The sequence below is a fragment of the Belonocnema kinseyi genome, chromosome 10 (genome assembly GCF_010883055.1).
Source record: "Belonocnema kinseyi isolate 2016_QV_RU_SX_M_011 chromosome 10, B_treatae_v1, whole genome shotgun sequence".
In the NCBI taxonomy this organism is placed as follows: Eukaryota; Metazoa; Arthropoda; class Insecta; order Hymenoptera; family Cynipidae; genus Belonocnema; species Belonocnema kinseyi.
Window position 1 is genome coordinate 64,017,275 of NC_046666.1, and position 14,476 is coordinate 64,031,750.

The 14,476-nt window shown below is 31.3% G+C and overlaps 1 protein-coding gene across 2 annotated transcripts in view; it reads left to right on the top strand.

The window, feature by feature from the left end:
• Window positions 1-290: 290 nt before the first annotated feature.
• LOC117181657 (coiled-coil domain-containing protein 85C) overlaps window positions 291-14,476 on the top strand; it is a 19,270-nt gene continuing 5,084 nt past the window's right edge. Inside the window, exons 1-4 of one of the 2 annotated variants that reach the window (XM_033374557.1) lie at window positions 291-646; window positions 12,192-13,402; window positions 13,536-13,908; window positions 14,086-14,351. In XM_033374557.1, coding sequence (XP_033230448.1) covers window positions 12,896-13,402; window positions 13,536-13,908; window positions 14,086-14,351 — 1,146 coding nt within the window. In that variant the 5' untranslated portion in view covers window positions 291-646; window positions 12,192-12,895. Of the gene's footprint in view, window positions 647-3,189; window positions 3,273-12,191; window positions 13,403-13,535; window positions 13,909-14,085; window positions 14,352-14,476 lie in introns of those variants that run through there. The other variant, XM_033374558.1, reaches the window with a different exon arrangement.

Consider the following 14,476-nt stretch of genomic DNA (forward strand, 5'->3'; position numbering starts at 1 on the left):
GAGATAATTTTGATATATGAAGTCTACCATTGGGTCGGGTAGGACGAAAATAACCGGAACTTTTCTACCTACATCCCTGCTTGCAATCTCCGCATTGAAAAGGGACCGTGGATCCGTTGGAGCGCGGAACCCCGAGGGGCCCAGCGGCCTCGTGGTGGGGCCCATCTCCCGCGTGCTTAACGATCTAAATCCAGCCAATGCTGAAAAATCTGAGCCGGTGAGAGGGCCAATCCAAGCTCTCGCTCGGGATGGCGCGCCGGGTCCCGAGTAGATCGTTTGCTTTCTGGCTAGTGCTCTTGCTCACTCGATCCTTCTTGGATCGGTTTCCCATATTGTCCAGGCAATTTTGACGGATTCGAATCATCCTGAAGTGCCGGTAGTGAACCGGCTGACTTTCCTTCGATGCGCGCTCGCTTATCGTTATCAGTTGCAACTCGTGCAGTTTTCCCTCCCTAGTGCTTCCGAGAATTGCGAGACGCTCGACGTCTCGAGAAGAATCAAAGCGCCATGACGCGATGCATTCCTTAAGCCTTAAGGCTTAAGTTCTTGAGCGGTCGGTATTCGGTACGAAAAAAGCGAGCTACCAGTTTTTTGTATTAATTTCCCCCTGTAAGGCAATTGGAAGATTTTTCTTCTTTGAATTCAGGTTTGAATTTTTTCAACTTTAATGTATTGTTATAGAGATATTCGTTTTTAAAATAGATTAAGGACATCTTTTTAGGAAGATCATTTCTTTCTCTTTTGGTGACAATTTTTCCGACTCTTGCTACTTTTAATAAGGGATGTTTAAAAAAACTCTAAATAACAGGATGGTTCACCTAAATTTGAAGGGTCTTAAATATTTCAATCAGAATATTTTTTTTGCATCGTATTTTAATTGGATCCTAACATATGACAAATATCGACTACTTATTTGGAAAATTACAAATTGAAAATGAAAATACTAAGTTGAAATTGGAAATACTTTGTTAAAAATTAATTTATTTTCTCTGATCTTTTTTTTATCGACATTCTATCTTCTGGGTTGTAAATTCATCTTTTTAGTAGAAAATTGAACTATTTCATCACAAATTTATTTTATTCAGATAAACAAGTAATCTTCTTCGTTATAAATTTATCTGATTGGTTGAAGTTTGAATTATTTCATTAAAAATGTACTTTTTGCTGTTGAAAATTAATTTTCTTGACTTAAAATTGAACTATTTCATTTTTGTTTGAAATTTTATCTTATTTAGTTGAATTTCCAAATATCTTTGTTTAAAATTTCGGAGCCATTCACAAACTATGTAATACATTTTTCAGGAACTTTAGACCCCCCCCCCCCCCCCCCCCCCCCCCCCCCCCCCCCCCGCAGCCTCATCCCTTTTCCAATGCACTTAACATGGAGGATGGATACTTTGAAAGACTCCCCCTCCCACCCCTTCACGTATCACGTATTTTGTGAATGACCCCTCATCTGTTTGTTTGAAAACTTATTTTCATTGATTGAAAATTAATTTTTTTTTACTCAAAATTCAACTATTTTGTTCAAAATTCGTTTTTTTTGTTGTTAAAAAATTCATTCTTGAAACTGAAAATTGGCCTTTTTTATGTGAAAATTCCTTTATTTTTTTAAAGATTTGTCTTTTTTGGTTCAAAATTCATCTGTTTGATTGCAAATTCAACTATTTCATTGAAAAAATTTCTTTGGTTAAAAATGTAAATATATTGTTCAGAATTTATCTTTTATTATTGAAAATTTTGTTCTGTAACTTAAAATTTCACTATTATATTTTTGATTGAAATGTTTTTTTTTTCAGTTAAAAACTTATATTCGTTCAAAATTAATTTTTGTTGTTGATTGGAGATTCATAATTTTAGGTGAAAATTGATTTCTTTGGTTGAAAATTGAATTGTTTTGTTGAAAATCAGTTTTTGAGACTGATAATGTAACCATTCCACCTTGCTCGGAAAAGTAACTTTTTTGGTTTAAAATCCACCTCTTTCTGTAGAAAAATTGTAGTTTTGGGTTAAAAGCTCAACTGTTTCGCCAGGTTTTACAGGATATTCGTTTTTTTTTGCTTCAAAATTCAACATTTTTGACGAGATGTTTTTTTTGCTGAAAAATTTTTCGTGTTAAAAAAATCCACTTTTTTTTTGTTGAAAATTCGTTAACTACTAAACTTTTCGTTGATATTTCATTTTTATCATTGAAGATCTATCATTTTAGTTGAAAATATAACTATTTTGTTGATAAGTCCTCTTTTCTTGTATCTCTTTGAGTTGAAAACTGTTGTCACCAAAAGTGTTTAAAATAAATTTAGAAACAAATTTTTTTTTGTAATAACGTTATATATATATAGTCAGGACATTTTTTAATTGAGATTTTTTAGCAGCCCTGATAGACCAAGAACATTTTTTAGGAGATTAACCACCTTAATTGAACGGTCTTGAATATTGTAATTAACACATGTTTGTTGTATCGTATTCTGAATTGGCTAGAAGCGCTCCCAACAGTTGACAACTATTGACTTATAAATTTAGAATCATAAATTTTGTTGTAAAAAGGCTTGTAAAATGATTATTTTTTTCAGCTTAAATATTTTTGCCCTTCTACCCTTTAGAGAGGAAATCTTGCACGTGAATTCCAACATAGTTTTTATTTGATTCAAGATTTAAATAGCTGCAGATTAAAATAATACTCCAGGAACATGTTCAAGTGTTAAAGGTTTTGTTTTACCACTATCTTCAAATTAAAGTAATACTGTTTCACTAAAATGTTGTTCCTTAATTTCTGTATTTTTCTACCCTCAGAATATGATTCGAAATCATTTTTGATACAATAATAATAAAAAAGAATAGCTCTCTTAGGAAAACATTATTTTAATGTCACATATAGTGACTCAATAAATGAGATCACTGTTGATTTCACATTTGACTCATTGTTCAATTCCACAGAGCGTGTAGATACGATAATTTGACAGTATTACCTTATTCTAACTCGAAAAGCTTCTCTCGATTTGAAAGTCTATATATAATTTTATACCATGAAACAGCGGTCCACGTGAAAGAAACCGGGAATGTGGTAAAAAAAAAAGAAAAAAGATTTGGTCTCTTTATGGTTGTTCGCCTTTCAGAAACTTGTTCGAGGTCGCTATAGAATACACATATTCCTCTACACCGTATCACGCGGTAACGATGATAACGAGTGTTTCTGCATGCCTCAGTATATCGCGTCATTGTGTCAAGGATCTATCTGATCGTGGATTTTGATTTTCGATAAAACGTATCAGGTATATTAAAGTGTTTCAAGTTAAGTGCTGATTTTCTCGAAACGAAATTTGGAAAAATATACATGGAGAGACCCAAGTTTATAGTGTCATCCTTTTTGGCTGAAACTTCAACTGAAGGGTTACAATACAAAACTAGATAACCATTAAAATCCGATTTTTCAGGAGAGTGAAATAACATCTTGCTCTAAACTCGAGCTTTAGTTAAAGGACACTGACAAAAAATGTGACATTTGTGTGCATAATAGAATTGATAACAATGTAGGATTTATTAATGTAAAATTTTACTATTGTGTTTTTAGTTGAAATAATCCATTTACAACCAAGAAAACGGGAATCTTTTAAATAAAAAAATGAATTCTCAACAAAAAGTGTAATAGTTGATATTTTCAGTAAAAAATATTTTGATATTCAATAGCAAAACTGGTAAATTAAACTGAAAAAATACGAATTTTCAACAAAAGAGTTGCATTTTAATGAAGAAATATTTGAGAAACAACAAAGAAAAAAATTGATTTTATAACACAAAAATATGCATTTTCCATAAAAATAATCAATTTTTGACTAGAAAAGATGGTTTTTCATTCAGATAAGTAAATTATCAACTGAAAAATATCAATTTCCTAGCAAAAGTAGAATAGCTACATTTTTAGTAAAAGAATTAATTTTCAACATGAAAAAAATTAACTTTCATCAAGAAAAAAATTGGTTAAATTTTTAATCAAAGTAATGAACTTTTAACTAAAAGGATGCATCTTCAATCAAAAAATATATTTTGCTTCCTCGTAGAGACAGTTTTGTAATCGTAACATTGTCGACAAATTTTTTATTCATTTTATGTGAACACGATAACTTCAAAACAATATTGCATATAAATTTATGTAATTTGGAGGACTTATTGTTGCCACTAATATTTTGAAATTGACCGAAGGATTTCCAATATTTTGTTTTTGTTTTTTTAGCTCTTTATAATATTTTTAAAATCAGTTTTTTATAGTAAGACTTTTTTCGTTCAATAATTAAAGTTGATGCAAGAATATAAAAGATTCCTTGGTTCGAGGCGAATCGTTTGACCTATAATATTTATACATTTTATATAAGAGTAAACAGGTTATCGTCAATTATATTATATTTAAAATCGATTTTTATAGTAACAATTGTTTCATTCTCATAATTTAAAGCTGATGCGAGAATAGAAGAGCTGTGTTGATTCGAGATGAAGCAATTGAGCAATATTGACACATTTTATTGAAGATTAAGAAAGCTATGGTGATTTATATTATGTTAAAAATCGATTTTTATAGTCAAATTGTTTCATTCTCATAATTTGAAGTAGATGTGACAATAGAAAAGATCTGTCCATTCGAGTCAAATCGATTGATACATTCTAATGAAGTGTAAGGAAGCTATGGTAATGCATAATATTTGAAAAAAACATATTTATAGTGAAATGTTTGTCACAAACATAATTTAAATTCATGCAAGGACGGAAAAGATTCCTTGATTGGAGGCAAATCGATAGACCTATAATATTAATATACTTTATTGAGGAGTAAAGAAGTTATGCTCATTTATAATATTGGAAACATCTTTTTTGAACATAAAAACTTTTTTAATAAACATAATTCAAAGTTTATGCATGAATAGAAAAGACTTTAATATTTCCATTAAGCTAGTACCTCCACAATCGAAATATGGGATTTTTCATATCTCAGATTTTTTTGGGCACCAATTAAAATTTTTGGGCTCTTTTACTTTTTTCAAAACATCAATTTTCTTGTGGATGTGCTACCTTACATAGACTCAGCACATCCACTTCTTAAAATCAGTAAATGATCAAAATTTAATTTCACCAGAAATTTGGGCTTATTATGGGCTCTTGAAATCTGAAAAAAAATTTCCCAAAACCAACCCTTAACGTCAAAAATCAACCCCTTTCTACCTAGTAGATACGACTTTGTCAAAAAATAACTTTTTTGATAATTTTACAGCGTCAAGAGAGTCTTTGATATTTGGGCTCCTCGAAAATACAACGATTTTTGTATTCCAAACCTTGTCATCAAAAATCAACCCCTCTATTATACGTAGATACGTCTTTGTCAAAAAATAACTGTTTTGAGAATTTTACAGTGTCAATAGAGACCCTGATTTTTAGGCTGCTCAAAAATACCCACTACGATTTTTGACAATAATTTTGACAATGTCGTATGTACGTGGTAAAGAGGGGTTGATTTTTGACGTTAAGGGTTGGAGCCCAAAAATTGTAGTCAGTATATTCGAGGAGCCCAAAAATCAGAAACTCTATTGATGCTGTAAAATTTTCAAAAAGGTTATTTTGAGACAATTTCATATCTGCGTGTTACAAGGGGTTAATGTTTTACTTTAAGGGTTGGAGTCCAAAAATCGAAGTGGGTATTTTCTAAAAGCCCAAAAATATGCCGTCGTTAAATTAATACATTTTTTTAAAGGGGGGTTGCTTTTGGAAGTTAAGGTATGGCTTGGGGAAATTATTTTTTGCTGATTTCAGGAGTCCAAAGAAAGGCCAAAATTCTAATGGAATTGAATTTTTATTATTTAGTTCATTAATATAAGCTAGCACCTCCACAAGAAAGTTGATTAAAAAAAAATTAAGGAGCCCAAAAATTTTAATGGGTTTAATTGGAAAGGGATAGGGTGCGATGGAACTTCTCCCTTCCTTTGTCAGCTCAAAAAATGACCATTTCGATTATAAAATTCGATTTGCCGGATTTCTCTTTGCATTTTAAAAATGTTTTGTATTCTTTTTTAATTTTCTAGTTTTTGTAAGTTTGGATTTTTAAATCGATCAAAATAAAAACTTTAATTTGTCTGATATATAAAAAATCCCTAATGCTTCCGCTATGAGGAAGCAAATAATTTAATAACGGGGAAAAAAGTGCTCGTGAAACAGTCACCATATAATTATAAATACAAAGTGGAAATACTCGAGATCGTATTCACAGCTTTTTACCAAAGAGATAAATTTTCTAGCAAAAAAATACCTATTGCAACAAAAAAAGGTTAATTTTATTTTAGAGAAATAAGTTTTCAATAAAATGAAATAAACTTTCAACAAAGTTATTAAATTTAGGAAAAAACAGATGAATATTTAATAAAAGATTTTACATTTCTATAAAAGAAAAATGTTTCAAAGAAAAATGGAATATTTAAACTTTTAGTTGAGAAAACAAATTTGTAATAAAAACAAATTTCAACCAAAGAATATGAAATTAAAAATCTATATTAAAAATGCAATGTTTGGTGGAAAATTCCTCTTTTTGGGTTGGGAATTCAACTATTTTGGTTTATCTATGTTGCTTGGAAATTCGTCTATTTTGCTTTAAAACTGATTTTTAAGTGAAAACTTAACAATTCCAGGAATAGATTCATCATTTTATTTTTAAATTCATATACATACGTGGTTGCAAGTTTAACTATTTCGTTCAGAATTCGTTCTTTTCTTTTAGTTTTGAAATTGTTTTCAACTGGTAATGTAAATTTACTTTTTTGAAAATTTATTTTTAGTTGAAAATTCGCCTATTTTGGTAGAAGGAGTTTAGTTGACAATTAACTTCTTGTTATTAATTGATATTTTCGGAAAATTTAACTGTTTGGTTGAAAGTCGAACTACTTTGTTAAAAGCTCCTTTTCTTTTATTACAGATCCATCATTCTAGTTAAAAATGCATCTTTTTGGTTGACAATCTATTTTGTTGAAAATTTGTTTTTTGTTGTTGAAAATTAATTTTGTTTACTGATAAATCCACTTTTCCATCCAGGTCAGGGAAATCCTTAAAATCAGGGAAAGTCAAGGAATTTTATTTATGAGGGGAAGTGAGGATTTTCAAAAAAATCTTGCGAAACTCAAGGAATTTCTACAAGAGGCACTTTAAATAACTGTCAAGAATAGCAAATGAAAAAATTTGTTTGCTTATTTCGAATTGTTTTATTCTGTTTATAAAAATTTGTATGTTAAAAATGTTACAAGATTAAGATTCTGGCTTTTGAATATTAATGGCCAGAAAAAATGAAAAAAGAATTTGAAAAATCATTTTTTGAATGAAAAATAACTACTTCATTATTTTTAAAACACCTTTTTTGTTACAAAATTTAACTGTATTTCTAAACATTCTTCTACGTTTTAAAATTGAACTATTTTCGTAAAAAATGAATTTTTAGTTCGAAATTCAGCTGAAATATTTTTTGGTACAAATTCAACAATTTCTTCGAAAATTCGTCTTTTGGTTTAAAAAATGCATCTGTTTTAGTAGAAATTTCATCTTTTTTTGGAAATAAACGAAATGAGTTGTTTGAAAATTAATTTCCCTTGATTAAGGATTCAAATTATTTTGTTGAAAATTCGTCTTTTTGATTTAATCCAACTGTTTTCTATTTAAATACATTTTTTTTTAATGTATAGAAATCCTAAAAATGTAACCAAGCATTTAACGAACAAATTTGGACAACCACCATAAAATGCTCCTATTGTAATTTGTAAATGATCTTTTTTTTCTGAAAAAGAAAAAAAAGAGGAAAGAAAATGAGAAGGCCTGATTCTCAGGTACCAAAAAGAGAGCATCGTTGTTTCGGTGCTGTTCCTCCCTACTTAATTGTTTTACCTCGATAAGGGTACTGTATGAGTACCAAAAAGTTGGTGAATATTATTTACAGATGTATGTTTATTGTTACTTGATAATAATAAAAATAGAAGGCGAAAGAAAAAAAGGAGGGGGATTTGTTTGGTTGCCGTTGTTGGATTCTTGGCTTTATTTTGAAGAATTCTATACATTAAGTTTATTATTGAACGCTAAATAGAATTAAAAATTTTATTTTAATCTCATTTAAATTGAAATTTTTTTAAAACATTTACTATTAAATGTTTGTTGTGAATTTATCTTTTTTTAGTTAAAAGTTGCACTACTTGGTTGATGGCGTTGTTAAACTATCATTTTTGTTTGTTGAAGGTTTATTTCTTTAGTTAAAAATTAACTTTCGTTTGTTTTAATGAATTTCATAAACTAAAAATGCAACTTTTCCATTTTTGGTTAAAAGTTGATCTTTTTTATTTGAAAATCTTTTTTTCGTATAAAATTAATTTTCTGAGTTTTAAATTATTTTCCTAATTCTTTGCGTTAAAAATGGAAATGTTTCAAGCATTTGTTTGAAAATTGATATATTTGATTTGAAATTGGTCTTTTTTGGTTAAGAAATATTTTTATTTTAAAAATTCGTGTTTTTGGTTTTAAAATTAATATTTTTCAGTTGAAACATCAATTACATATATATTTTTTAAATTCGTCTTTGTAAGTTGAACATTTAATTAGTTCAAAACGATTTGATTGTAAAAGCTACACTGTAAAAAAATCTATTGAATTTTACATCTCTGGCTGATGTAAATAAAAGGACCCTCGTGTATCGGAGTAACTTTACGAATCTGTTGTGATATTCCAATTCGGCCGATAATTTTACACGCGAAAATGTAAAATTCATTATGTGAAAGAATAAAATAAAATTTATCAGGGCGACAGGTTTCAAACACTCGAAGCTCAAACTTCGTAGAATTTCATGGAGATTGAAGAAACACAGGCCGGACACGTTACTACTTACCTAAAACACATAAGATACTATGTCTATTTTTTTGATTTTTAAATATTCCGTAACAAAAATATGAAATATACTTTTTGAATAACCGCATTTTTTCCGCTCCAATATCAGAAAATGTAAAAGGCAAAATAGGAATAGCTCGAATTCGGTATATTTTTGTGTGAAAGCTGTCAAAAAAGTTGAACATAGCTGTCAATTTCCTCATATTAAGAATAAAAATGCTCCAAAATTGAAGGATGAAGGCATCGATAAACAACGAACACGAGAGACGCTTTCGTATTCACATATTATATGATTAATTATTCTAAAATTTTAATTAATTATAAATAAAAAATTTTACAGTTTCCGCGAGGGCAAAATTAAAGATCTTTGGTAAAATTAAAAATCTCGATGTAATTTTCAATCACAGGAAAGTGATTTTACCGACGCATGGTATTTTTACACGCTGCGATTGAATTTTTCCTTCTGAATGTAAAGTTCGTACGAGGGAATGTGTAATTTTATTTTTATCGAGTGTGTAATATTACACTGCTGTTCGAGGTTCCTTTTATTTACATCGTTAGAGGATGTAATTTCACATACTTTTGTAAAATCATACAGTGAAGTGTGTGATATTTACAGTGTACTGTTTGGTTAAAACTAAATGTTTGTTGTTGTTGTTGAAAATTGTACTGTTTGCAGATCAATTCAATTATCTAGTTGAAAATGCAACTATTTTTGTTTGAAGTCTAATCTTTTTTGTTTGGAAATTTGACCATTTGGTTTGAAAATCATGATTGTAGATTGAAAATTCAATAACTTAGTTAACGATTTCATTATTTTCTTTGAAAATTTATCCTTTTGGATTACAACTAAATCTTTTATGTTAAAGAATTTATCTTTTTTCTAAAAGTAAATAAATACATTTGAAATTAAATCTTTTTAATCTGAAATTGTTTTATTATCTCATGTTTGCATATTAGTGGTCAGGAAAAATGAAAAATAGGTCGGAGAAAAATTAGGGAAAAGACAGGGAATTTTTAAAAATGAAGTTTTGCGACCATCCTGATTATTAAACGTCTCACATACTTGTATTAAAATCAGAAACAATTGTAAGTTTCCTATAGTTTATTAAAACTTTAGTGCTTGATTGTATATGAAATATTCTCTTAATGATACATTAATCACATCAATAGTGATTAATGATTATACAAAAATGTAGGAATAGACTTAAGCACATTATGAAATGAGAAATTAAAATTGAAAGATGTAGAATATTTGCGAAGAATTCCCTGCTTTCAAAGAATGTAAAAATTGGCCTAAATGATAAATGATAACGCAATGGATCTGGTATATATATAGATCCTAAGAAATAGCAAATTATGCATTAACAACAGTTCATGTTTTTTATGTTTCTCATTCACTTATCTTCATATATAAACCTCTAGGATAGTCATTATTGGTTTATTAAATTATCAATGTCATTGATTTGATCAGGTGCTTATATGTCAGGTAATAATTTATTAAGTGCTTCTGAAATAAAGTCGCTAATAGAGTAATTCAGAATAAAAACGGATAATTTATTGGTAAAACGTAGTCATCAAACTACTTTTTTCCATAATATAATTCAATTAATACTTTCTTCACATATAATGGATGTATTGGTTATAAATACATTTGCAAATCTATTTCCAATTTGTATTAAAAAAAAATCATATGCTTAGATGTGGACCCTCTATATCAATTTTAACATAGTAGAAGGAAATTTCATTATTTATCTCGTATGAGTAATTCTTTATAGAAGATAAATTAACAGAAATAAATTCTAAAATGTGTGTATTGGTGGGTAAATTTTTTAGTTTGAAAGTAAAATTAAATGATGCTTGAAAACTGAAAAAAGTTGTAACTACAAAAATCAATTTTTATATTCAAACAAGTATTTTTCGAAATGAAAACGTCATTTTTATAGTAATACTTATACAAAATATTACTACCTTTTTTACCAACTTATAAACATAAAAAAATTAAAATGAACTTAATATTGAAGGAAATTCATTTCATTTATTCGCCAATTTTTTTGTTGGAACTTCAACTATTTTATCGAAAATTCGTTGATTTTTGTTGAACTTAATTGTTTTTTATTTAAAATAAAAATATTTATTGGTTGAAATATCAACTATTATATTTCCCGTTGAGAATTCATCTATTTTTGGTTGAAAATTCAACATAGTTGGTTGAAAGTTGGACTATTTTCTTAAAAATTAATTATTTGGTTGTAAAAATAATTTTTATTGTTGATAATTCATATTTTCGTATTGAAAATAAACTGTTTTCTCGAATAATCGTGTTTTTGGTTCGAAAATTCAAATTGTTTGATGAAAACTTGCCTTTTTGCTTGAAAATGCATAACTTTTTTTGGGAATTTCATATTTTATTCGCTAAAATCGCAACAATTTGTTTATTAACTAATTTCTTAAAATTTTTTTTTGTACAAATAAGTTTATCTTTTCAATTTTTCTTGCTGCTACAATTTACATAATTACCTTCCTCCTAGAAATGTGCTTTTTAAGAAAAAGGTTTTATGCCGAAATAAAAAGAAATGCACTTTATTTAAAGTTTATATTCGAAAATCCAATAATATTAATTTTTCTGATTGATTTATTCATTTACTTTCTCTTAGCAAACCATGTTTCGAATTTTGATATACTAATTTTAAAAGTGAATATAATAGTTTTTCTTTTAAATAAAAGTTGATGTCTGATTTAAATTTTAAATTAAAGGAAATCCCAGCGATTCTTTCTTTAAAATATTTATAAATAGGCACTTTATTTTTTTTTCTGAAATTCATGCTTTTGTAATGACTTTTTCATTTTTATAATAAAACAAAATAAGCTACAAAAAAAAAATAGGCTGATTTACGTAGCCTACATCACCTATGAGTTTTTAGCCAGATCACTCTATTAAAAAAGCTGAATTTTCATAACAGTAAATTGTTTATTTCTTCAAATGAGATTTTCGGTAAACTAATTGAACATTTTATTATAATACGGTTCTTTCCTGTAAGTTACTGAAGAAGTCTTCAAATATAATATGTAAATTTCTATGAGTTTGAAATCCAAAAAATAGGGCATCTCAAAAGAAGAGATGTAAAGGTTCTATTTAAAAAAGTGTATTTTTCGACCTCCCTTATACAATGAAAGCATCTTTTCTTGTTTATATATTACCAAAACAGTTTTTAGTATCAAAAATAAAAGAAACCTCTCTAACTATCTTTTTTAATGCATCCTGATCAATATACAACATTCTTCCCTCATGTTTGCAGTGTGGCGAATTTTAGTAAAACCTCGGAAGCCTGAAGTGAAAAGGGCCATTAGGATTAGTTGGGAATAGTGTTTTCTGCAACGGAATGTGCCTGGAAGTCGGTGGATCGATGAACTCACTCGGGAGCGCGTTGAATGACCCGGATTGACGTAGGAAGGACAGCGGTATCCAAAATAGAAAGTCGATGAACCAGCACCAGAGACAAGGTGTGAATCTTGACCCTGGAGTTCTCTGGACCTGAGGAAGCTGAAGGAAGGAGGTGCAATTGGCGAGGGATGAGGAAGGAGAAATTGGAGAACGATGTAAAGGACCAAATTGAAGGACGGACAAGAGAAATTAGAGAGAGGCCATAAAGACGCTGGAGAAGTTAGTGAAGGACGAGGAAAAATTTGAAGGACGAAGGGGAATTGAAGAACTTGAGGAAATAAGAGAAGTTGCTGAAGGAAGAGGAGGAATTATTGAATAACGAGTAGAAGAAACTGGAGAAAGGCGTGAAAGAGAAAAGAGAAAAGGAGGAATGCTTCGAGGTCAAGTGGCGTGTCTCCCTCCCGGTGACGCCATGTAAATTCATGCCGGCGTCTCTCGTGAAGGGCCGAAGAGGACAGACCTTGCCGCCTGACCCAGAATCACTCTTTCGTCGCTGACCCCAGTGTGGTGGTTTTTCTGAAATGGGACGCGGCGCAGCCCGAAGCTAAATTAGCCGTGATGTCCAGTAAGAGTAAGAGCCAGCCGCATTCACAGCATCAGCATCAGCAGCACGTGATCAAGTCAGTTGATCAGGTGCCGCCGCGTTATCAGCCGCCTCCGCAGCCGAGTTCCGGAATCCTCAAGAACCACCTGCACTTTGCGAACGCCCCTCCAGTTTCCAGTCCCTCGAGCACTGCTACCAATTTGAATCAGAATCATCATCAGCAGCACCAGCCGCAACCTAGGAGCATACCACCCAAGGATGCGCCGAAGGTAGAGCACCATCAGCAGACCGGGACCAAGGTTCCGCAACAAGGTACTTACCTCCCGGCCAAGGTCACGGGTCAAGGTCAGCTGTTGCCGCCGAATAGCCAGTACCCGGTGGGCCAGCCGGCCTCTAGACAGAGAATCAGCGACGAGGATTTTCTCAGATTGGGCCCTCTGGAGATGCTTAAGTTTGTCAGGAAGACGGAGGGTGACATCGCGCGAGTTGCCGCTGAACAGAATCGTCAGATACAGACTCTGGTGAGATTAGCCATGGTGATAAGTGACTTCCGGTTCCAGGAAGCATGCATGGGAACTTCTGGAGCTGGAAGAATAGAGTTGGGTTCAACAGAATTTAATGAAGATTACGAGTGAATATTTTTCTTTCTTTTAGCTCGCCGAACTTCGAGCACTGAAGGAAGCGAACCAAAGACTAAGTGACGATAATCAAGAGCTTCGCGACCTCTGTTGCTTTCTGGACGATGACCGGCAGAAAGGACGAAAATTGGCTCGTGAATGGCAGAGGTTTGGTCGCTACACGGCTAGCGTAATGCGGCAGGAAGTGTCTGCTTATCAAAACAAGTTGAGGCAGCTTGACAATAAGCAACAGGAGCTCATCAAGGACAACCTGGAACTGAAGGAACTTTGCTTATACCTTGACGAGGAAAGAGGCGGAGGTCAAAGAGATGATGGAGACGGATCCAGTTCAAGTACCAATGCTGAGGAATCTGCTCCACCAAGGCAAAGGCACACTTCGATGTTTAATGGTAACAAATTTAATTCCAAGGCCAACCAGAAATAACTCTGGAGATTTTACACTATTTTTGAAAAGGAGAAAAAAATAGATTTTTTGAGATTGGCAATTCTATTTAATATTTTGGTATGCTGATAAACACTTGAATTAATGAGCATCATTGACATTCAATTCTTTCTTTCTTTTTTAGATCAGACTATGCAGTACGTAAGAAGTTTGGAGCAGCGAGTGAAGCAGTTGGAAGAGGATAAAAGCATACTTCAAGCTCGGGCACAGGGATGGGAAGCGGGTCCAGGTGAATCCTGGGAGAATTCCAACAGTCCAGGGGGGAACCCTTACTTAGGCAGTCGACCGGAAGCAGTTGTGCGAGCTCTTCAAGTTCTCGAAGTGAGAGAGCAGCTCGAGAGAGAGGAAGGACCTGATGGAGAAAAGGCTTTAGTTCGAGAAATGTGCAATGTATGTAGCTTCATTTAAATTTTACTTATAATTGTGGGTCCGGATGCAATAAGGGCACATAAAATTTTTTCGTGCGAAAACGAAGTCCCCTGGAGGCTTTAGAAAAAATTTTCGAATTTTAATTT